At 53.3% G+C, this 24,330-nt stretch overlaps 1 protein-coding gene and 1 long non-coding RNA gene across 3 annotated transcripts in view; one reads left to right on the top strand and one right to left on the bottom strand.

Moving 5' to 3' along the window:
- HS6ST1 (heparan sulfate 6-O-sulfotransferase 1) overlaps positions 1–3,825 on the bottom strand; it is a 45,922-nt gene extending 42,097 nt beyond the window's left edge. Inside the window, exon 1 of the mRNA XM_014857608.3 lies at positions 3,163–3,825. Within this exon, the coding sequence (XP_014713094.2) occupies positions 3,163–3,689 (527 nt within the window). The 5' untranslated portion in view covers positions 3,690–3,825. The remainder of the gene's footprint in view (positions 1–3,162) is intronic.
- Positions 2,713–22,877, top strand: LOC123285358 (uncharacterized). Of its 2 annotated transcripts, none has more exons than XR_006527103.2 (4): positions 2,713–2,922; positions 20,900–21,034; positions 21,870–22,041; positions 22,223–22,877. It is a non-coding gene; the product is annotated as an uncharacterized lncRNA (long non-coding RNA). The 2 variants fall into 2 exon arrangements; XR_006527102.2 differs by having other exon boundaries at positions 2,724–2,922; positions 22,206–22,870.
- The last annotated feature ends 1,453 nt before the right edge of the window (positions 22,878–24,330 follow it).

Here is a 24,330-nt window from a genome sequence, read left to right as displayed (position 1 = left end):
TGAAAGCTACACGATTTCAGGGACATTCCAGGGCAATCTAGGCAAGACCCTAACCTTGCTCCTCTCTGTCCCCCGCAGGGAGACAGGAAGATGAGGGTGAGACCCTGTGGCTCTGGGAGCACCCCTCTGACTCTACAGCAACAGGGAGCACAAGGTGCTGAGACACTAACCAGAGGGGCCTTTGCAACAGTTGGCCATCCGCGGGCAGCCCCACCTCTCCAAGGCCAGTCCTTCTTGGGGAGGGCCTTACAAGCTGATGCCAGCAGGTGTGGCAGCCCCCTTGGCGGACACAGAAGAAAAGAGGAACCTACCAATACTTCCAAGTCAGGAAGCACTAACAGCTGCTAGGAGTTCCAAACCACGATCCGGGAAGGCGCTGAACACCCGTCCATCTCCACCTGTCACCTCAAGGCATGGCCAGCGGAGAACGACCTAGGCTGACACGTGAGGCGCGGAGACGCAGACCCCATGAAAACCCTCACCTCCCGCACCACAAGGCCCCCCACTCCTAGGCCCCCCAATACGGCCGAGCTGGGAGAGCTGGGTGGAGAGGCTCCAGAAGTGCCCCCATGGCAGGGAGGCGTTGTTGAAGCCCCCGTAGCGTGCTTGGCTCCGGGAACACAGGGAGGAGGAAGAAAGGGTCCTCGCCCCAGCTCCAGTCCGCAGAGGGCCCCTTCAGGGCAGCTAGCGCAGCCGGGTTCACCTGCTCCTCAGTTCACCAGCCAGGCGGTCACTCTATCACCCACACGGTTGGGGGAGGGTAGGACCTGGGCCTGCTGGAAGGACGGCGAGGGTGACATCTGAGACTCTTGAAACCAGGCACCACGCAACCCCAGGCATCCAGCAGACAGATGCCGGTACTACCACTGTCGCCTTGAAGAGGTGCTGGGTCCCTGGGCAGATGGGACCTCCACAGCACCCAGGCCCAGCCCCAGCCCCAGACTAGGGGAGCATTCAGCAAGTAAACTCAGTGCAGACAGGCTTATAAATGCACGAAGCCAAGGTTCCCTGGCCTCTTGAGGAAGCTCATTCAAAAACCACCCGCTGAGTGCCTGGAACAGAAGTGAAGGGAGTGGGAGCAGGTGACAGAGAGGGCAGAGCTCTGTCACCTGTCTGGTGCACAGCCCCACTCCCAGATTGGCCAGCAGAGGGAGGGTCTCTTGAGGACCCTGGAAACCCCTCCTCCACCTGGCCTCACGCTGTTGAGCTCAGCAACTTCCAGGCCTGGGGCGAGAGGCATCCGGCTGACCAGGCATGGCGTGTTCTGTTCCTGCTACAGACACCCACTCTGGGTGGGGGCCCCATCTGCCCCACCTGGTCCTCCCTCTCCTGGCTGTGAGGGCAGCTGGGCCTCCTACTCAGGTGGACAAATTCCAGAGAATGGTGGCCAGAGGCCTTTCACCCCTAGTGACCCAAAGACAAAACCAGCCCCAGGAGGCAGGGGTGCAGTAAGAGTGGCATGGCTGAAAAGTGGGGCCAAGGCCACCTCTGCTAGGCGGCCTGCTTCAAAGGCTCTGGGCCTGCTGGCAGCCCCCAGAGCAGGTTGTGCACTCTCCCCTACTGGGTCTCCTGCACCAATTCCCTCTGACAGACAGGATGGTGCCCCCCCACCCATCCCTGCAGGCAAGGAGGCACCCACTTGGCCTACTGGGGTTGGTCAGTGCCCAGTTCCAAGGATCTACAGCTCTGGTGGGCAGGAGAGTGGGTAGCGGCTGCAAGGCCCCAGGTCCAGCACATTCTAGCTCAGAGTGGCTAGACAACAGAGATGGTGTTAAACCAGAAAAGGGCTTGTGGGAGCAGACCCAGTCCTGGGCAGGAAGCAATACTTCAAGGGTGCTGGACAGGCAGACCTGTAACCACTGTGGCCTTAAGGGGGACCCGGAACATCACCCTCAGGCTGGGAGCTGCTGGGGTGGGGGCAGGGTGCAGGCTGGGAAACAAGGCATAGTGGGATGCCCCCCCCTCCCCCACCCCCCGCCCCAGCTGTGGGGCCTCAATTTCCTGACAGTCTGGGAAAGGCCACAGGAAAGGGCTCAGCCGGCAGAGCAACGCCGCGGACCACGTTCAGCTATGGACTGGCCAGACACCTGAGCTGTATCTCCCAAACAAACGCACAGAGACCCTGCACGTTCCTGACCCCAAACAGTGGCGGTGAGGAGAACCAGGATGTGGGTCACACCAGCTCCCCCAATCCCAGCCTGTCTGCAGATGCAGTGCTAAGGCCAATACAGAAGATAAAGCAGAAGCACACAGAAGACGTCCCTTCCGGCCCTCCGCAGCCCAGCCAGCCTTGGGAGAGGGCCCATAGAGCACCACCGCCGCCAAGAGGAAAAGAACCCCAACTTTTAACCACCCGAAACCCAGCACTGCTCCGGTTCTGACTACAAAGTGATTCCCAAGAGAGCTGCCTCACACACGAGACAGTCCTGTGCCCCACCCGCACAGACAAGGGGGCCCCAGGGAAGGTGTCTGGCTGCACAGGTGCCCCCGACCAGCTGCTGCTGGCCGGCTTTCGTCCCTCTCTCACAGCAGGCTTGCACCTGGTTCTGGCCCAACTACGACGGCGGGCAGCTCTGCCTCCCCCTGCCCCAGGTCACACTCCGGCCTTTGTTCTACCTGCGCACACGGCGGGCAGAGCCAGCCCCTGCGCCGGCAGCTCCTCCCCCGCGGGCGGGGGCCCCAGGTGAGGGGGCGAGGCCCGGCCCTCCCCTCACTTCCGCTCTGGGTAAGGGAGCCGCGCAGGGAGGCGAACGCTCCAGGTGGCCTACACACGCACGGGACCCCGCTTTCCCGCCAGACCACCGAAGGCCAGCCCGGACCCATACCGGCAGGTGCAGGTCCGAGGACAGTGGGCGGTGACCGGGGGCAGCCCAGGCACTACGGAGCCTGGCGGGCGGTGGGGACAGCAGAGGCACGGAGGAGGTGAGAGCGACGTTAGAGGGCAGGGGTGACAGCGGGCCCAAGGAGATGAACTGGGGGCCTCGGGCGCCCAGCAGGTCAGAAGTGGATCCAGAGGCTCTGCGGCGCGGGGAGGTGGGGGGGGGGGGACGCCCAAGAGGGCAGGAGAAGAGGGCAGGGAGGGCAGGCCGGGCCCGGGGGAGCAGCCGCGAGCTGGGACCCACCACCTCAGCCCGACGGCGCGGCCACGCGACGGGCGCTCACCTGGGCGTGCGCAGCGCGGCGGGGTCGCGGCGGTCCAGCACGCCGGGCACGCAGTTGGTGAGCTCGGTCCAGTCGGCGTGCAGCCCGCAGCTCCAGCCCGTGGAGAAGCGGGAGAAGAGCCAGGTCTCGCGGCGGTTGGGTCGGTAGCAGGTGCACTTCTTCTGGCCGGGCCGGCAGTCACAGGGCACCTCGAGGCGCACGTTCTGCACGAGGTGGCGGCCGAAGGTGGTGCCGCCCGTCTTCTGGATGTGCAGGAAGACGATCACGTCGTCGCCCTTCATGTCGAAGCGCAGCGAGCGCTCCAGCTCGCGCACCGGGAAGTAGTACTTCTTCTCGTAGTGCGGGTCGGGCGTGGGGAAGAGGTCCAGATCGTCGGGCGGCGCGCGGCCGCCGGGCGCGCCCAGGCTCAGCCCCGGGCCCGCGTACTGGTACAGGATGAGCATGAAGCACGCCGAGCCCGCCACCACCAGCACGAACTTGCTGGCGCGCTCAACCATGGTCCTGCCGCCGGCGCGCCGCCGCCGCATGTGTCACCATCGCCGGCAGCCCGGGCGCGGGGCCTGGGAGGCGGGGGGCGCGGGCGCAGCTGCCTCCGCCGCCACCGCCGCCCGCGCTCCGGCCCGGCCCGACTACTCGGCGCCCTGGCCGCCCGCAGCGGCGCGCGCCCCGGCCCTGCGCGGCGCCATGCTGCTCTCCGCCCGGCCCCGGCTCCCCGGCCGCCCCGGGCTCGGCCCCGGCTCCGGCTCGGCCCCGGCCCCGGCCCCGGCCCCGGCCCGCGCCCCCTGCGGCCCCGCGCCGGCCACCGCACTCCGCTCCGCGCCGAGAACGCTCTGCGCCGCCCCGCGCGCCGCCGCGTCTCCGCAGTCGCCGCCGCCCCGCCCCGGCCCGCCCCCGGCCCGCCCCCGCGGCGCCTCTTGCCGTCGCCGCCCGCGCCGGCCCTCGCCTCCTCCCCAGAGCCCGGGGCCCCAGGCCGGTGCTGGGCGCCGGGGTCGGGTCTCGGGCCGTGGCGAGGCCTCTCCGAGGCGGGCAGCGCGAGGATTCCCGTCCGCAGAGGGGTGGGGAGGCCTGCGGAGACGCGGAGCCGGCGCGGGCGGGCCCTCTGGGCTGGAGGAGGGCGCGCGGCGGCTGGCGCCTCTGGGGGCCCGGATCCCCTCCCCCACGTCCCGGCTGCGGGTGCAGTAACCCCGAAAGGCGTTGACCTTGCACACTGGGCGCTCGGAAGTTCCAAACGCGAGGGGGCCTGGCTGGACTTGCAGGGCCCTGGGGGTCATGGGGGCGGGAGCAGTCACGGCCGGCCAGGGAGGGGGAGTCGGGGGCGCGGAGCTAGGCCGAGCCCGTGGTGGGGAGAAGCGGAAGTTTCCGCAGAGGCTTTCGGCCAGGCTGTATGCGGTTCCTCCTTCTTTGAAAGGCACTTCAGCCAATGTGCGGTTTTTGTCTGTGTTTATTATAACCCCAATGAAAAAGTTATAAAACTGGAGCCAATAGTATTTGAAATTGTGAGAGTCCACAAAAAAATTCCCACTTCTGGCTTTGCTGGCTGGGTCAGAAGGTCCGGCGGCCCGTACCCACGCCACCCTGCCCTGACGTGAGGGGCCGGAGGCGCGAGGGGATCTTAGTTTTTTGACGCAGGCTGGAGTGGCCTCTGGGAGGCAGGCCGGCTGACAGCCTGCGTTCAAACGCCCACGTCACCCCCTGCCAGGGGCTCCCTGGTTTCCTTCTGTTGGGGGTCCCGAAAGTATGGGGTAGGGGAGGGTTTGTGAGGGTTTATCGTGTCAATTATAATTGTTAAAAATACATAAAATCACACCAGAAAGCCCTCCTGGAAGCAAACCTGGAGAATTGGAAAGACGACCTCCAACACCGCAAAACCCAGCCAAGAGGGGAGCATGCCATTTCCGAAAGGGGCTGAGGCACACCCACTGTGGACAGGGGAGCACAGGGCCCTGAGCGCAGGAGGGGGCGACCCAGAACAGGCCAGGCGTGTGCCCTAGGGCCCCAAAGCTCCGCCTGTAGCTGCCTGAAGACGTCCCTAGCCTGGGGAGGCCGGACTTCCCAATGATGACTCACTCTGCCAGGACTAGGCTGGCACGCCCTGTGCCTGGAGCTGCCCGCCTCTGCCTGCAGTCGCTCAACCCCTTTTCCGGCTGAGTTCAGGATTGTCATCCTTCATGGGCCTTGAGGCAGCAGCCCAGACCTGGTGGGCAGAGCTGCCCTGGGTCAACCCCTTAAGTGTCTTTACCCAGATGACAATCCTCCATGGAGTGGTAAATCATAATTAAGGCACCTTTTTACCCAGAACTGCTGGGTGCCAGGCATCGTGGCTGCGCCATTTCCACTCCCATCAGCAGGCTTTTGGGGTAGACTGTGATAACTATTGTAAGGAAGAGAGAACTGAGCCTCAGACGGCGAAGACCCTGGCCAAGGTCGTGTGGCTGGCCGCTGGTCCCCTCCCTCTGGTGCTTCCTTTTCCTGCCCTGAGAGCAGAGTGGATGAAGCCTGAGCAGGAGCCTCCCCAGTGGGCACCCTGCCTCGGCCCTGGGTGTCTGGGCCCAGCTGGAGCCCACGGGGCCCTCCAGGGCTGGCCTAGCTCCTCTCACTCGTGGGTCAGCAGAGCTGGGCTTCTGATCCTGGGCTGGCTGGCTCCAGAGCCGGCCCTCACCCACGCTTGCACTCCCCTCAGCTCCCCCAGGCCAGCGGCCAAGGCTGGGGTCGGGGGCAGTGAGAAGGCCTGGATGAGGATCCCTGCTGCCAGGTAGGTACATGGGTCCAGGCTGTTCAAGGGCTAGCTTGAGCCAGAACCATCTCTGCTCGGCCTGTGGCTCTGTCTTGTGACAATCTCACTTTCCCAGTGGGGAAACTGAGGCCCAGACAAGGAAGCAGGGCCTAGCACAGGGACCCCACTCGGTGGCTGCCCCTTCCATGGGCTTTGAGGGGAGCCAGAGCGGCCTGACCGGGGGATAAACGGCTTTCCCAGGGAAGCGGCTTAATCCAGCTTCGTACCTGCCAGAACGGCTGCTAGGGAACCCCTAGTTAGCCAGGAAGCCCTTTCTTTCCAGAATTCTCTCAGAAGGAAGAAAATCTTCTTAGTTGGCTACAGGCCTTTATTCAGTTTTCCCCTTGAAGTGTGGCGCATGCACTGTGAGACCCCATGGCTTTAGGTGAGCTTCTTGTATCTCAAAGTCGAGTCAGATGAAGCACGAATCCTGAGTCAAGCTGCTTCACTGAGGCAGTCTACATTTGGGAGCAGGGTGGAATGCAGACCACCCCTTGCTGGCTGGGCAGCTTTCCTCAAGCTGCTCCCTGTGTGGAGCCTGCAGTGTCCTCCCGCGAAAAATTGGCGGAAACACGCACAGTAAAGGGCAGGTGTGGGTTTCAAGTGAGGGCAGAGCACAGCCAAGCACCTGGCACTCAGTAGGTCCTCTTTGCTCTGTGCTTCCTTCCTCTCCCTACTGGATCTGCCCAGGAGCCAAGGCTCCCCACAGCCCTAAGTTTGTATGTGAATATAAGGAGGGCCAATTGTTTGCTGGAGGCAGGGCCCAGCCCTGAGTGATTTCAGAGTCCAGGAAAAAGCAATCGCAGCTCTTTGCTCCGTGACTATCTTTGTCCCCTGAATATCCACTTCATCATTTCTTTAGCTATGATCTCTGACTCCATGTGGAAGAAAAAGAAAAGAACATAGCTAGTGGCAGAATGAGATGATCACATAAAAACAAGTCATTGTGCTTCTGCTTCGGGAAAGTGCAAGCCACGATAAGATTTCGGCTTTAGGAATGACATGTAATTTCCTTTGAACCGAAAATAGCCTCAGAACCCCAACGCAAGCTTTCCCGCCCTCGCCGCCGTGCGTCCTCAGGGTCTGAGAACCAGGAGATCAACCGCGGCGCCCTCGGCCGGGCGCGCAGTGCCGCGGAGGGGCGCGCGGGGGCAGCAGCGGGCCCGCGCCGCCGCCGACATTGCCGGGCGGGGGGTTTCCACGCTCGGTGCCCGGTTCTCTGTGGCCGGCCGCCCATTGTTGTTTCCGAAGGGGTGGGGGGCGCGGGGCCCGCTGTCCTCAGCGCTTCGTCGGGGACGGCCCCGCTTCCTACGGCGGGTGGAGAGCGGTTTGTTTAAGGACAAACTTTTAAAGGGGACTCCGGATGGCGGATCGGCGTCGCCTGCGGTTAGACGCCCGCGGGGCCGCCTGGGGACGAGCGGCTGCCCTGACCCCGCGGGGCCGGGCCCGGAGGAGCCCATCTCCCCTGGGCTCTGCGCGCTTGCCGCCTCGTGCATTTGCCCTCCTCCCCCCCAGCCCCGGGGTCCGAGGGGGGCCCCGCCCGCCTGTCTGAGGCCTCCTCCTCCAGGGAGCCCTCCCACCCGCTCCCTCCCACCGCAGAGCTGCGCCCCGGCCGGGCCGCTCCCCGCAGCAGCCGCTGGCACTGCAGGCTCTGCGGGGGGCCCTTTCTTCTGCTCCGGCCTCGCACAGAGGTCTGCCCAAGGTCTCCCCAGAGCGGCCGTCCGTGGGTCGAAGGACTCAGGCGTGAAGAGGCCACCAGGGCCACTGGGACGCCTGCTGCCCCACCTCCTGAATGTGGAGGGGCCGTCCGTCCCTCGTTCCCTCTGCCTGTCCTGACTGCGGAGCACCCTGAGCGGGGCCCCGCGGGCGCCTTGCTGAGCACTCTGGCCCCATTGCTGTTCTCCTCTTCGCTCTTCCTGTCCTCTCCGGCTGGGTTGTAAGGCCTGCTTGCATCCTTTTGGGAAGAAGGTGGGAGTGTCAACAGATGAGTGAACCTGAGCAGTTCAGGTGGAAACAGCGTGGCTCTGATCTGCCACCCCCCAAGAGCTGAGGTGTGGGACCCAGTTGTGGCCCATGGGGAAACTGGTGTGGCCGGCCTGGCCTGGGTGACCACTCACCCCTCGGAGCTCGGCCTGGCCCTCTCTAGCCCGCGTGCCTCCTGTGTAAAGGGGGCTGATGGTGGGTGGCGGGGACCCCTCCTGCTGTGGTGGAGGCCGTGTCCTGGGTCCCCCTCCCCACCTGGACGCAGAGAGCAGTGAAGGCCAGCCTCTTCCCCGGGGGCGTCCCTGCTGACCAGGTTGTTGACAGGGCAGGGCTGGAAGGCGTAGGCGCGGGTTCTGCCCACTTGGGGCTGCATGGAAGGGCACAGTGTTGTCCTGAGGGCAGTGCCCTCCTCTTCTTCGCGGAACTTCTTGGGGACGCCCCTTCAGAAATTCCGTGGCGCTGAGCCTGTGTCACAGGCAGGGTGAGGTGAGAAGTGTCTGTGCCGTGTCCAGCTCCCGGCGGGACCTCACCCCAGAGCTATGTCATTGTTTTATCTGCCAAGAAAGGGCCCCAACCCACTGGGGTGGGGGGAGCCGCCAGGGAGTGCCGTGGGGGCGCTTCAGGAAGAGGCACTGGTGGGAGTGTTCCCTGGGGGGAATAGGACCCTTTTGGGGGTTGGGTGGAACAGACTGACGTAAGCCGCCAGGGCCTTGGGCACTTGCTGCCGCTGCCCCGCCCTGGCTCCCTGAAGCCCCAGGCTGTGGGGTGAAGGAGGGCCTGTCCAGGGCCCTGGTGCCTTTCCGAGCTGGGGGGAGGGGGTGGGGGCGCGGTCAGCAGCCTCAGCTCCTTGTTGGGGTTTGTGACCACCTCATGCCTCTTCCTCTGTTTCCTGTCCCCAGCCGGTCCCGCTCCCGGGCGTCCAGCCCCGTCCACGCCTTTCTTTCTAGAACTCACTCCGGTGCCTTCCCCCCTTTTCTCCACTGCAGCCCTTCCTGGAAGACAGCCGCCGGCACCCCCACTCTGACTCATGCCTCCTGACTGTTAATGAGATTCACCCTCCTGATAGGTGAAAGTCGGCGCACCCATCGGTTGGTTTTCTTACAGAAGTGCTCTTCCTGGGTAGGGCCACAGGACCTTCAAGGGGGTCCGGGCCCCGGCAGGTGCACGGAGCCGGGACTGGCGGCTTTGGAGAAGGCCTGGTTTCAGAGGGGGTCCCGGCGGCAGCGGCCCAGTGCTTCTGCCTGTGTGACCTGCCTGCCCCAGCGGCACTGTGGGGAGGGGCTGTCCGTCCTGGGCCCCCCACCCCGTCCCCGTCCCCCAGTGCCTGCGGACCTGGCTGGCCACCACAGGCTGGCCACGGTGCTTTCTCCCAGCTCTGCAGTGACCACATTTCTCTTTGCTCCAAATGGGAATGTTCTTGCTGTTCCTTTCCGTCCCATCCCCTCTAACCTCCCTCCTTTAAAGAGGACCCTCTGTGGTGACTAGACGCAGGCCCGGCCAGGCTGGGGTTCCGAGCAGCGGGTTGCGGGGGGCGGGGGGGTGGGGGGGAGCTCTCTGGGCTCCACAGAAGGGTGGTGGCATGCAGGGAGGCTGCCCACGGCCGCACAGCTGCTTCAATCCCACAGCTATGGGGCGCATCACACTGCAGTGTGGGGTACACCAGGGTGTCCACTGGCCTGACGGCCTGGGCTGGTGATAAGGCCCTGCTGTGGCCCTGCCCGCGTGGCTTCTGGCAAGGGGGCTCCCCTTGGGCAGTGGGATGGTGAGCCCAGCTCAGGCAGAGCCCCATGCTCATCTGTGACAAGAACCAGCCTCCTGGCTGGTGCTGGTGAAGGGCTTCTCAGGCGCTTTAATTGGCTCCATGGGCAGTTCTGCTTGCAGCCCCTCCTGACCGATGAGGAAGCCGAGATCAGGGAGGCCACGTCACTGCCAAGGCCTGGGGGCCAGCTGGGGGCGAGGCGTGGGGGGAGGAGGCCTCTGCCTCCAGGGGGAGAGGGTGGGGGAAGGGGCTGCTCTGAGCTGCCTTCAGTGTCCCGCTCACCGCGGGCAGCCAGGGCCTCCGTGTGGGTGTTTGCTGCCTGACTTTGGCTTTTGGGTCGCTGGAGCTTGGGGTGCTCCTTCCCTCCTCACGCTGGTCCCTTGAAGCCCACCTGGGCTGGGGACCAAAGAGGAGAGTCTGGGCCTCGGCCTCACGAAACAGCAACTCCTGGGGCTGTTGGGAGGGAGGGTGCTGTGTTCACATCCCAGCTCTGTCTAACCAGCTGTGTGAGTTAGCTGTAAGTTAACCTCTCTGAGCCTCGGTTTCCTCATCCGTAAGATGAGGATCATAGTAGGACTGCTTCATCAGGTGAGCGTAAGGAGTAAGTGAGCTGGCGCGTGTAAAGGGCTCAAGAGACTGCTGATCTGCAGGAAGCACTGTGTTAACGTCAAGCCCTGTCCTGGGCTCCTCTGGGCATTATTTTATTCAGCTCTCTCAGCTGCCCATTGGGCATCATTCCCCCATCACAGGTGGGGAGATTGAGGCTGAGCAAATGTAAGTGACTTGGCCAAGGTTACACTGTCCCCTGCCTGGCGAGAGCCTTGGCTGAGGGTCCTCTCCACCCTCCCTCTTCCCAACGGCCCAGCTCTTGGGGAACCTGAGAACCCAGTTCTGGGGCAGAGTCCAGGCCTCCGCTATCCCTGGCCTAGCCCAACTCTCCCTGGCCTGGCAGGGTTTGGGGCTTCTGTGTTCCCACCCTGGGACCCTCCTGCGTGTGCCTCTAAGCTCCCTATTTCCCTCACAAAGCCTTTTTCACTTTTTTGTGGGAGTAATGTTTTTTGACATATGTTAGTACACCGTCCCATTTGCATCTCCTGGCCTGGCTGCTCCCTCTCCTGCTGGAGGCGTCCATTCGCCCCCGTGGTTTGGGCTTGCACGAGCGAACCTTCAGCTTCAGAATTCCAAAACAGGCCTTCTGAGTTTGCACCTGGCCAGTAGGCTTGAAAGGCAGGCTTTGTTGAGAGTCAAAGATTTTCTAGATCTTTTCTCTCTTAACATTTGAAGATAGAAGTTCTTGAACACAGCAGTGTCAGTGGTGGCCCAACCCCCTTGGAGCTTCTGGGTGGAGTCTGCTCTGCAGGGCAGCCTCTGCCCACAGAGGGAGGCCCCAGCAGGACAGACATGGTAGGCCACATGGTCAGGAGCGTGGACGGGCTGTGTGTTCTCCCAGGCAGGCTTTGCTTTCTTGCTGGCTAAGATGGGGCCCAGAGGCTCCCTGTGCCCCAAGTAGGGACGTAGAACTCAACCGATCCTGGGGCAGGGTGGCTCCCTGTGTGCTGGCCCGCCGCCCCCGCACCAGGCTAAACCCTTGCCAGCCAGGTCTGGGGGCTGCAGCAAGGCCTCTGCCGGTGCATGCCCGCGGCCTCTACCAGCCGGCAATACTGGGCAGCGGCCAGCTCACACCCGGCAGCCAGCCCATCTCTCGCGGCTCTCACCTGCCCTCCTGCTCTTGGGGCCTCTGGACTCCTAAAGAATTCAGAATTCTGAAAGGCCAAACATTTACTTGATCCATACAAGTAGGGACTGGGCTGTCCAAAGAGAGGGTTTGAGGATCCCTCCTGGTTGGACACAATCTGAAGCACTTATGGAATGTGCTTTAAAATGCTCCAGTGGGGCGAGGACTGCTAACTGCTGATGCGGGGAGGAGCGGCTGCGGGTTCATTCTGCCACCCTCTCTACCTCTGTGTGAATTTAAACTTTTCATAGACGGAAGCTGAGAAATGAAATAAAGCCTTAATTATTGGGTCAGACTGGAATGACTGGATGCGACTCTCGGGTTTTGTCTGTGGTAACCCTGGGACGGGTCTGTCCGAGCAGATTGGAGCAGACAGAGAAATAAAAAGCAGTGTTTCAACTGCTGGGCTGGACGAGGTGGCACAGACCTGCCCTCCCTGTTCCTCCCTGCTGAGCACAGCTACAGACCCTGGAGATGGCACAGGAGACGGCCCACAGAGGACTCTGGAAGGTGGAAGAGGACGGCATGCTGGCGTGAGACCCTGGGACTGGAGGAACAGCACAGTGGCAGGGCTGCTTGCAGACCCCACCTGAAAGAAGGAGGGACCCAGGCCTGGCACTTCCCAAGCCCCAAGGAGCTGCATGAGGAGCCCCAGGCGGGCTCATTCCCACCCCCTGCCCCACCCCCCCACCCCGTGGACCGGCAGTGCTGCTGAAAACAGGTGAGCGGAGCAGCAGCAGCAGCAGAGTTGGTGCGAGGTCTGATGGCAGTAAGTGGCCGGGGGCAGTGTTCTCCTTCCCTGCTGGGCCTGCCTCCTCCCCTGGGGGTTGGCGAATCCCTCCACCTACCTAGAGGCACCAGGAGGCTGGGCCTGGGGAATCCCATCTGCCCCGCAGGCGTCAGCAGGGGCCAGTGGGAGCCCCAGCCACAAGAGATGGACCAAGATACGCTGTGAGGCCCTGACAATGAGATTCTCCTCGGAAACACACTGCAAAGCAGGCCAGAACCTGTGTGATAACCCTCAACTGGTGACTGACTGCTAAAATAAAATGTATCGCCGCACACACAGTCTCCAGACATAGTAGCAAATATGTCAGAAGTCCAACAAAAAATTGCCCATCTTACGGTGAACCAGGAAAATCACAACCTGAATATGAAAAGAAAATCGATTAATGCCAACCCAGAGATGAATCAGATGTCAGGATTATCTGGCAAGGATCTTAAAGTAACCATCATAAAAATGCTTCAACAAGCAATTACAAATTCTCTTGAAACAAATTAAAAAATAGAAAGTCTCAGCAAAGAAACAAGTTATAAAAACTATACCTGAAAAATACAATAACAGAAATTTTGTTAAAAAGCCCAGTGGTTGGGCTCGATAATAGAGTGGAGACTACAGAGGATAGAAAATCAGTGAACTTGAGGACAGAACCATAGAGTTCACCCAATCTGAGCAGCAGAGAGAAAATAGATTAGAAACAAGGGGCCCGTGGGACAGCAGGAGATCCGTCAATTGTGTTATGTGTCATCGGAATCCAGCTGGAGGAGGAGGAGAGTGGGACTGAAAGAGGACTTGGAGAAATAATGACTGAAAATATCTCAGATTTGGCAAAATACATAAACCTACAGATTCAAGAAGCTGAGTGAGCCACCAACAGGATAAGCCCAAAGAAATTCATGTCAAGACATTATAATTAAGCTTGTGAAAATGAAAGACAGAAAAAAGTTCGTAACAGCAGACAGAGAGCCCTGCCTTCTTTTCCTTTGCGTTTCCCTAAGACTGTTCTTACTGTTTTAAAAAAAATTTCCCTTTATCATTGGTGTGCCATTTGATTTCAACAGCATTATTTATTACATAAATAATACATGGTGATTGCAAAAAAAAGGAAACACATTATTCATTAAAAAGATAAAAATTACTGCAATCCCACTGCCCAGATGACTCTACCATTAACATCCCGGTATTGGTCTTTCCAGACATGGTTCTATGTGTGCAAGCGCATGTGAGCAAGCATTTTAGCTAAAATGTAATTGTAGAATACATACCATTCTATGACCTACTTTTTCATTTTAAAACCTGTTGTGACCATCTTTCCTTCTCAAGAAATGGACAAATATATCATTATTCTTAATGACTGTGTAGAATTCCATTGTATGAATATATCACAATTTCAATAATCACAAATGTTGAAAATTTAGGTTACCTTTTTCAAATTGTAAATAATGCTGTGATGAACATTTTTGTATGTATATCTTTGTGCGCTCATCTGGTTATTGCCTCAGGATAAATTCAGAAATTTTGAATTTTGGAGTGAGAGGATATGTGTGGTTTAAGGCTTTTGATAAACATTGTCAAGTCGTCCTTCCAGAAGGTTCACCAGTGAATACTTCTGCAAGCAGTGTGTGAGAATGCTAGTCTCCAGGAATACCTGGCCTCTGACCCTATCGTTGCATGCTCCCCTCTGTCCAGATGGGGTGGCTTCCCCACTGTTGTCCTGAGCGTGCGCAGCATGCTCTCCCCTCGAGGGCCTTTGACTTGCTGATTCCTCCACCTGAAACGTTTTCCCCCAGACATCCAAACAGCTCTCACTTTCTTCAGGTCTCTGTTCAGATACTGTTTGATTAGAATTGCCTTGCCTGTTCATCTTAGGGAACAGAGCCATCCCCTCTTCCCTGTTACTTCCTAGCCACCTTACTTTCCCTTATATTTCTCCCTAACACTTGTCACCTTGTCTCGCGCACACTAGGTCCTTAGGGCCTAAGGGCAGAGACTGTCAATTCACCTCTGGATTCCAACTCCCAGGGTTGCATACAGCTCCCATTGATCCTGCGTGTGGACGATGCTGAACAGGCAGCCACTGCTTGGATGACTATTGTTATTTTTAAGCTGTAGGAGGTTGATATGTGAAAAATGGTATCTCACTATTGTTCCAATTTGCATTTATTCAGTCACTAATTAAAATGAACTTTTTTTCTCTTTTTGACCATTTGTTTTCCTTATTTTGCAAATTACTCATTCAGTTGCTTAATTTATTTTTCTATTGAGGTGTCTATCTCTTTATTTTTAATAGTTCTTTAAATATTAATGGGATTGACAAATAAATGAAAAGCAATAGTATGTACTGGAGTATGTGAGGAAGCCATTTGGTTTAAAACCAATTGGCCTGAACTTGTTTTTCTGGAAAGGCCTGATGTGGCCTGTTGAGCGTGCATTGCACACCTGCTTTAAACATCTACAGTGTCCCAGAGCCAAGAGTGATGCCCTCAAAGATAGGGATGTTGCCTCCTCCCATATCGGCATTTCTTTAAGGATAAGCATCTCTTCCCCAAAACTAAGGATTAATGACTGACCTGCTTTATCTCATCTCATGATCACTGACCTGCTGACCACCAACCTGCAGTGCTGATCTTGTGACCACTGACCTGCTGTGCTAGCATCTTTTGACAGCAGTAAAAGAGAGATTCCTGTCATATGTGATGTATGTTCTTTGTGCTAAGACAGTATATAACACTCTGTGTACCCTTTGGAGAGCTTCCTTCCTTGGTGAAGGTAGTTTCTCCTGGCTCTAGGCCTCAACCTGGCTCATATAACAAACTCACCCCAATTGTGATTTATAAATTGATTATGGATTATTTGTGTCAACAGTATTAACCCCCTGTGTACCATAGATTTTAGAAATAATTTCTCACAGATTTTCATTTATTTTTTCCATACGTAAGTTCTAATTTTCTGTTTAGTCAAATCCATCTATTTTACTTTGTTTTCTTATCTTGATGTTGTGTTTAGACTGTCTCTCTATACCTCTAGATCATATGAAAGTCACCTTATAAATTCTTTTAGTACCTTTATTGTATCTCTTTTAATATTTAAAATTTAAATCCACCTGGAATTTATTTTGCTATAATATATGAATAGAGCTAACTTTTTTTCAAATTGTAAGTCAATTTTCTGAGTAACATTTATTGAGTAATTCATCCTAACTGTGAGAACAAGCTGCTAAGCTACAAAAACTATTGTTTTAAGAAAGCTACCTGAGAACTAAAGTTATAAAGAAACTTAAATGTACCAAATTCCAGAAAGTGGAAGAGGCTGACAACTGCTTTTATCCCTGGTGGAGTAGGGAGAGGGAGACAGCTGCTATAAATGAGAGGGGGAAGAAAACAGCCACACAAATACAAACGTGAAATAGAACAACAAATACAGATACATAGAAAATAGAAAACAAATAAATGGGGTAAAAAGGAAACAGCATCTGGGCTGGTAGAGTGGATTAGAAGGCTGAGAAGCCCAATTGCAGAGCAAGTCGCCCCCTGTCTGTGAGCCAGAGCAGCCTGCAGCTCAGGCCTGGCCCCGGCCTCCATGGCGGCCTCCACAGTGGCGGGAGGGACGTCCTTGACTGGGGAGCAGAGGTCATTAACTCTGGTCTCGATGCTTGTCCCACAGACAAAATCTGGCACACCCAAAAAGCAAAGTAAACCAGACCAAAATGGAAAGTGATGAGGCGTACAAAGGAGCAATAAAATGTGACCCATGGTCGGGAGAGGAAGTAACCAATAAAAGCAGACCCAGATATTGCCCTGATGTTGGAATTATCAGAAAAGGACTTTAATATGCTATGACACATCTGTTAAATGATGCACCAGAAAAGACAGACAACTTGTGGACACATACAGGGAATTCCAACAGTTATGGAGACCAGATTGAAAAGCCAAATGGAAATTCTAGAAATGAAAAACACTGTCAAAACTGCAACCGTTAGTTACTGAGCTTACGAACAGCAGATGAAATAATCAGTGAACTTGAAGATAGGTTAAGAGAAAATCTCCAAATTGAAATACAAAGAGAAAAGAATATTAAAAAACAAAAAAGAATATCCAAGATCTGTGGGGCAATATCAAATGATCCAATATATGTGTAAGTGGAGCATCAGAAGGTGATGTGAGACAGATTGGGGAAGAAGAAATATTTAGCAGAGATAATGGCAGAGAATTTAACAAGACTGATGAAGGACATCAACCCATGATGCAGGAATCTCAGTGAACCTCAAGCAGTATAAACACAAATCAAACCACACCTTGGCACATCATAGTCAAACTACTGAAACCCAAAGATAAAGACAAAATCTTAAAAGCAGACAGGGAAAAAAAGACATTATACAAAGGGACAATGGAAAAACAAAGTATGCTGACTTTTCATGAGAAACAATGGAGGGCAGGTGACAGTGGAACGACATTAAATGCTGAAATAAAAACAAAATAAAAAACCTTCCACATCAGATCATACAGACATTAAAGTGATAATGAGGGGATATGATGAACAACTTTATGCCAATAAATTCAACAACTTAGATGAAATTGTCAAGTTCCTTGAAAATAGCAAATACTAAAACTCACACAAGAATAGAAAGTCTAAATAGCTCCATGTCTATCAAAGATATTAAACTTATAATTTAAAACTTTCCTACAAAGAAAACTCCAGGCCCAAATGGCTTCTCCAGGAAATTCTATCAGACATTTAAGAAAGAATTAGTACCAAGCCAACAAAACTCTTTGAAGATAATAGAGGAGGAGAGAACACTTCTCAACTCATTTTATGAGGCCAGCATAGCCCTGATACCAGAACCTGACAAGAAAATTCTAGACTAACTGCAGACTAATATCTCTCAGAAACATATGTGCAAAAATTCTTAACAAAATCCTAGCAAATTGAATTCAGCAATACATAGAAAGAATAATATGCAATGACCAAGTGGAATTTATCCCAGGGATGAAAAGTTCATCTAAAATTCCAAAGTAAATGTAATTCACCACCAGAGGAGACTGAACAACTAAAGGAGAAAAAGTGTGTCATTATGTCAATAAATGCAGAAAAAGTATTTGATAAAACCCAACACATACACATGATTAAAAAAAAAACCTCAGCTAATTAGAAATAGAAGAGAATATCTTCAATCTTATAAATGAGATATACAAAAACCTACAAAAGTGAGATCAAAAATACTTTTTAAAATAACATTAATAACATTAAAAATACCTAGGAACAAATCTGATGAAAGATGAGCGAGACCTCTGTACTGAAAACTGCACAAACATTGTTGAGAGAAATTACTAAGAGCCAAGTTAATGGAGAGATGCACCATGTTCATGGACTGGCATTCACAGGACAGTCATGAACCACGTAATGATGTTTTGGTCAATGATGGACCACATATATGATGGTGGTCCCTTAAGATCAGTACCCACACAACCTAGGTGTGTAGTAGGCTATATCAGCTAGGTTTGTGTAAGTACTATAGAGGATGAAGAAATTTTCCTCTACCCTTTTAGGTTCTGCTAGCTTGTCTAAGAATTAAATTGACGTGAGACAGATTAATAGGAGAAAGATAAAAGTTTAATAACATGTATACCTGGGAGAATCCCAGGAAAATTGAGTAACTTGCCAAAATGGCTAAGGCCCTCACCTTAAATACCATCCTCAGCTACAGACAAAAGCAGCTGTTGGGGTGGGGAGAGTCAGGGACTTCAAAGGGAAGGAAGGCAATTCACAGGGAGGTGAAATGGAGCAAATGTTTGGAAAACAAGCATTTGGCCACAGAGAAACAGAACACAGAGGGAGCCCAACAAACAGACTGTCCTAGGTTCCTCCCCGTCTACCACCTCGTTCATGTGAAGCTAAGGTGATAGCTCGCTTCCTGAGACAGGCTTCTTTAGCTGAATTCTTTTTGGCAGTTAAGTGGGAGGTAAACAGAAAAACTTTGAGTCTTTTGTTTCTTAGAAATCAGCCTAAAATAATCTTCACGTTAGGGACACATTTGTGGGGTGGCAAATTTTGTTCCCCTTCAGTACACTCTGTGACGTTTGCACAGTAACGAAATCATCTAAAGATGCGTTTCTGAGAACATATCCCTGTCATTAAGTGAGACGTGACTATATTGCGAAGATGTCAGTTTTCTCCAAGTTGGCTTATAGATTCAACATAATCCCAAACAAAATTTCAGGGGTCTTTCTGAAGAAAGCTGATCCTAAAATTTATATGGAAAAGTAAATGATATAGAAGAGCCAAAATACTTCAAAAAAGAATAAAATGGAGGAAGTGCACTACCTGGTGTTAAGGCTTCTAATACAGCTCCGGTGACGAAGACGGTAAAGCCCTGCCATAAGCGTAGACAAGTGGATGCGTGACAGAGCAGAGCCAGGAAATAAACCTGCACAATATGGTCAGCTGAGTGTTTTAATCTCTCCCTTTCACCCATGCCCCAGCTCTGGGTAACCTCTATTCCACTCTCTCTCTGTGAGTTTGGCTGTTTTTTTAATATACCACATATAAGTGAGGTCATGTGGTATTTGTATTTATGTGTCTGGCTTATTTCACTTAGCATAATGTCCTCCAGCTTTATCCATGTTGTCGCAATTGGCAGGATTTCCCCATTTTTTTAAGATTGAATAATATTGCATTGTATATACCACATTTTCTTTTGTGTGTGTGTGTGTGTGTGTGTGTGAAGAATATCGGCCCTGAGCTAACATCTGTTGCCAATCTTCCTCTATTTTATGGGGACACTGCCACAGCAAGGCTTGATGAGCAGTGCTGTGTCCGCGCCCCGGATCTGAACCTGCGAACCCTGGACCACTGAAGCAGAGCACGCGAGCTTAACCTCCACATCACTGGGCCAGCCCCACCACATTTTCTTTATCTGTTCGTCTGTTGGCGGATTTGAGGTTGTTTCCAAGTCTTGGCTAATGTGAATGATGCTGCAGTGCACATGGGAGTCCAGATGTGTCTTCCTTTCAATTGATTTTTGGTCAAGGAACCAGGTTAATTCATAGGGGAAAGCAACACTTTTTAAACAAATGATGCTGAAACACACTAGATATCTGCATAAAAAATAAGTAATACCACAAAGAAAATAATTCAAGATGGATCACTCATCTAAATATGAACCTAGAACTAAAAATCTTATAGAGGAAAATAAAAGAATATTTGCAATTTTGCGGAAGACAAAAACACTGACCAAATTAGAACAAAAAACATGAAACATAAATCAAAAAATAATAATTGTACATCCTAAAGAGCAACATTTCTACTCATCAAAAGATACTATGAAGAAAAAATGAGCAGCCAAGACACAGAAGAGTAAAATATCTTCATAATCAGATATCTGATAAAGGATTTATATTCATAATCTGTAAAGAATTTCTTAAAAATCATTAATAGACAGACAACCCAATTAAAAATTGGCAAAAGACTCATAGACAATTCACAAAAGAAGATATATAAATGGCCAATGACCACATAAAAAGATGCTTAATATTAACAGTCATCAGGAAAGAGCAAATTAAAACCACAGTGTGCTAGGTCCGTGCCCAGGATCCGAACTAGTGAAATGTTGGGCTGCTGAATCGGAGTGCGGGAACTTAACCACTCAGCCACAGGGTGGCCCCTATTCTGGATCTTGGGGCCAAGGGTGTTTGCACCTGTCAAAATTCTTCAACTAAAAAGTGAAGATAGGTGCATTTTGTTGTAAGTAAATGATACATCTATTAAAAAGAACAGTACTGTGAAGGGAAATTTATATCTAGATATTTATTTTTTATTGCTGTTATAAATATAATACTTCTTCTATTATATTTTCTAACTGGTCCAAACAATTTTATAGTCAAAGTCCACCAAACTCTTAGTAAGTGTTTCCCATAGAATTTCCTTGATGCCAAAACTTGATAAAGTCGGCACCTATGCACACACACACACACACACACACACACATGCATGCACCCAAGCACACAACTAGAGATGAAGTTCACTTTTGAATATAAATGTAAAAACACTAGATAGTAGAAAATTAAATCCAATAACACTACACCATGACAAAATAGGATTTATTCTAGGAATGCAAGGAGAAAAAGCACGTGGTTATCTTAAAACACACACACACAAACTTTTGTAAAGGCTGTGACAGGCTGGGAAGGAGGCTCACTGAGCACGTGCACGCCCCGGTGCCTTGCACAGCAGTGGACGTCTGCTCCGGACGGCAGGCCTTGTACGTCCTAGCCAACAAGCTTTGAGCAAGGGCTTTCTATGGTTCGGCTCATTAAGTCCACAGAGCCACCCGCCAGCTAGGTGCCATTCCTGTTACCCCTCTCCTGGCCACTGGCACTGGGGGCAATGTCTACACCATAAGGTAAGGGGTGTGATGGTCGTTCACTCTGGCCATGTCCTCTTCACTGGCTGGAGGCATTTGGGGGAACCCGCCCCCCCACCACCACCCCGCTGAGCTATGGGAATCCTTGGAAAAGCCCTGGGTGGAGGAAAATTGGGGAAATGCACCTAAGTATTTTAGGTGGTGACACAAGAGATGATGGAGGGAGCTGGAATGAGATTTATTGAGCCCTAGTCTGGGCAGGCTCTGCGCTCGGCAGCCTTAAGAGCATCAGCTTATATTATCCTCACAGCACCCTCTACGGTGAAACTTCTGTTGTCCCCATTTAGAGAGGAGAACACTGAGGCCGTGGACTGACTGGCCCACATGCACAGCCGGTATCTCGAGTGTTGTCATGAGGTGCTGGCCTGTGGTGGCTTTGTGCGAGGATGTGGACTGTGCACAGTTGAGCGCATTGCTGTGAGGTGAGCCGGGGGTCATGGGGAAGTGGGTGCTTGCCACTGGCCTTCCCCAGGGCGCCTCCTGGGCCAGCCCCAGAGCCCAGCTGCAGGTGAGCCTGGGATCCAAGAGTCAGTATGTGTGGGACCACAGCCACCACACCTGCCCTGCTCACCCGGGCCTTGTGGGCTTCCCTCTGTACCCCAGCCACGGACAGAGTCCCGAGGCAGCAGGGACACAAGGCTTCCAGGGCCCATGAGGCACCCCATGCATGCTCCCCGCCACAGGGAAAGCAGCACAGAGCCTGGATTTGACTGGGTTTGACTTGCTAGCCCTGTGGCCTTGGACAAATCACTTAACTGCTATCTGCCTCAGTTTCCTCCTCTGTAAATGAGGCTAACAATAATAATTATACTAGCTAGGTTCTACGTGTACCACACAAATGCACTGTGCTAAGGAATGTTTCTAGCCCTATTTTACAATAAGGAAACTGAGGCTCAGAGAAGTCAGGTGCCCTGGCCAAGGTCACCCAGCTCTGCTGTGCCAGGACTATCTGTGCCCCTTGCATTCCATCAGATGTCTGAGAGTATGTCCCCAGCCCGCCCTCAGGCCCTCCTGCAGACTGGGACGGGGCGATGGGGAGGCGCCCTCTGTGGGGAAAAGGACAGGCTGCCTAGGGAAAGGGGGCTGGGACACGGCAGTCAGGGCACCGCACCAGGCTGCTCTTCCCTGGCCCACCCCTTCAGGCCCCCGGACGACTACCCCGGTGCCTAGGGGCCATACCTAAGACCAGTTCCAACCCTGGGAGGCCAACGTCCTCATTTCCACCTGTACCTCAGTCCCTCTCTGCTCACTCCTCAGATTCCCTCTACCTGCCCCTCTCTGGCAGCACTACGCATCCCGCCATCAGCTTGGAGCTGTTGTGCGTCCCTCATGCCTCCCGCAGTGGGCAGGACTCCGTGTGCCCACCAGCCCTGGCACCACCTGCCATGGAAGAGAAGCCCCCAGCTCTTGGAATTCCCCGGCATCCAAAGTGAGTAACTGTCTTAATTGCTCTCAGTTGTTGAAGAAAGTAAATTCAACTCATCACCAACTGGAATACCATGAAATTTATATTAAAAAGTGGAACTAGTAAGGAATTGGATCGTTAGTGGATTTAAGCCAGCAAATACAGTTGTATTGTTTTTTCTAATACAGACTTCTGGCATTTTCAGCAAGTGAACGCTCCTACGTGAACTTCGTTTGCTGTCCTGCCTTTGATAAGAGCTAGCTCTGCGCGTTGTAAAAAATCAAACCGCTGTTAACGACCCACTGGTGCATCGCTTAATTCCATGCAGATTTCACGCTCCCACACAGCTCAAAATAGCCTTGGGTTTCATATTCAAACCCCACCATGGCTACAGCCTGGACACGAGGTTAGCGTGGACAGCTCTTCTGCCACCAGTGATGCTTGTGGCCCAGCTTCTGGAACTTTCTCATGGTGATTTTTTTTTTTTTTTTTTTTAAAGATTTTATTTTTTCCTTTTTCTCCCCAAAGCCCCCCGGTACATGGTTGTGTATTCTTCGTTGTGGGTTCTTCTAGTTGTGGCATGTGGGACGCTGCCTCAGTGTGGCTTGATGAGCAGTGCCATGTCCGCACCCAGGATTCGAACCAACGAAACACTGGGCCGCCTGCAGTGGAGCGCGCGAACTTAACCACTCGGCCACGGGGCCAGCCCCTCTCATGGTGATTTTTAATATCATCCCCAGAATCAGCAAAACCTTGTGACTTTGAGCCAATTCTGGTGACATTTGTGACAAGCCTGAAGTATTAACTATTTATAAAATTTTATTACTTTCAAATAAAGACAACTTCCCAAGCTAATAGCCAACAGAGGATTTCTCACCAGAAATTTTATCTTCAGTTCCCCTTTCTATAGTAATTGAATGAACCTCCTATAAGGTTTGTGCTTTGATGGCGACTGGGAACATGATCAAAGAGTGTGCTTTCTGGAGCTGGTTAGACATTCCCTCCTGCTGTTTTATCTTTAATAACGCTGTTTCTTTCTTTAGCAAGATTCTAAATTCACCTTTAGTCAAGCAGCTTCCTGCCCAACCGCTCTTGCCACACGGGAGTCTTCCGGAAGCAAGTGCCCCTGAGCAGAGAAGGGTATCTGTAAGAGTCCAGGATGGAGTGAAGCGTGCGGGGGAGGTCACCAAGGACGGCGTGGAGGGCCTGGGCCGTAGCCCCCTGGGCTGACTGTCCCAGGGCGCAGCTTTGAACTTCACTCCAGCCCTGGCGCATGTGAGGGGCACCACACATTCGGGGTCTCAGTGACTCAATGTGTAGGCTACAGGGTGTGGAGAACACACCCCGGGGGCATTGTGGAGTTGTAGGTGTTGAGGGGGTGGGGAGAGTAGTTTGAAAAATTCCTCCTGAAAGTTCGATATGAACCCCCATGCCTCTTCCCTCCACCTCAATCACCAGAAGAAGCTACGATATGTGCGTGTCGGGGGTCCCAACTGGGGGCTTGTGGGACACTATCAGCTTCCTACTCAGCAACTTTCTTCCCTCTCACCTTTCCCTGCTAAAGGAATCTCAGTGTTGTTTGAGTCAGTGATACGCCAAGCCTCAGGTGCACACAATCTTTCCTCGGCTCCCTGGAGGCTGGGTGGACATACGTCACGGTTCCTACCAGTGAGACACAAGCTAACACGTCTGCAGGGGTGCTGGTGTCAGTGGTGATGGTGGTGGAGGCGGTGGTGACGGTGGTTGTGGCAGTGGTAGTGGAAGTGGTGGTGGAGGTGATGGTGAGGGTAGTGATGATGCTGATGTTGGTGGTGGTTCTAAGGAAGCAAGAACAGATGTAGCTGGTCTTCACCTTTCACATTTTTTCCCTTTTCCCTTCTTCAATCACATGATATATGGAGTGGCAGCAGCTGTCTTGTAACCATGAGGCAGCAAGAATGAGGATAAAAAATGAATTAAGGGAAGCCAAGAGGAGAGATGGGAGCCTGGGTGCTAGATGCTACAGTTGAGTAATTGAACCAGCGCTAACAGAAGCCCTCCTCTGAACTTGTGGTGATGGGAGAAAAATTTCCTGGTCTGACCAACCACTGCTGTCAGTTGGGTTTTCTCTTACTTGCAGTCAAACGCAACACTGATAGAGGAATCCTGGGAAACGAGAAGTGCCTGAGGCCAACACGTCGGCATATGACATTTTATCTGAGCAACCGCCTTCTGTTTTTACACAATACTCTGCTCTTTTCTAATAATTTCCATTTCTTCTTTCATGTGTTTAATAATTTTACATTTTATAGTCCTTATTAGCTAATCCCATCG

This window comes from Equus asinus, chromosome 4 (genome assembly GCF_041296235.1).
Source record: "Equus asinus isolate D_3611 breed Donkey chromosome 4, EquAss-T2T_v2, whole genome shotgun sequence".
Classification (NCBI taxonomy): domain Eukaryota; kingdom Metazoa; phylum Chordata; class Mammalia; order Perissodactyla; family Equidae; genus Equus; species Equus asinus.
This window is presented reverse-complemented; position numbering and strand designations above follow the sequence as displayed.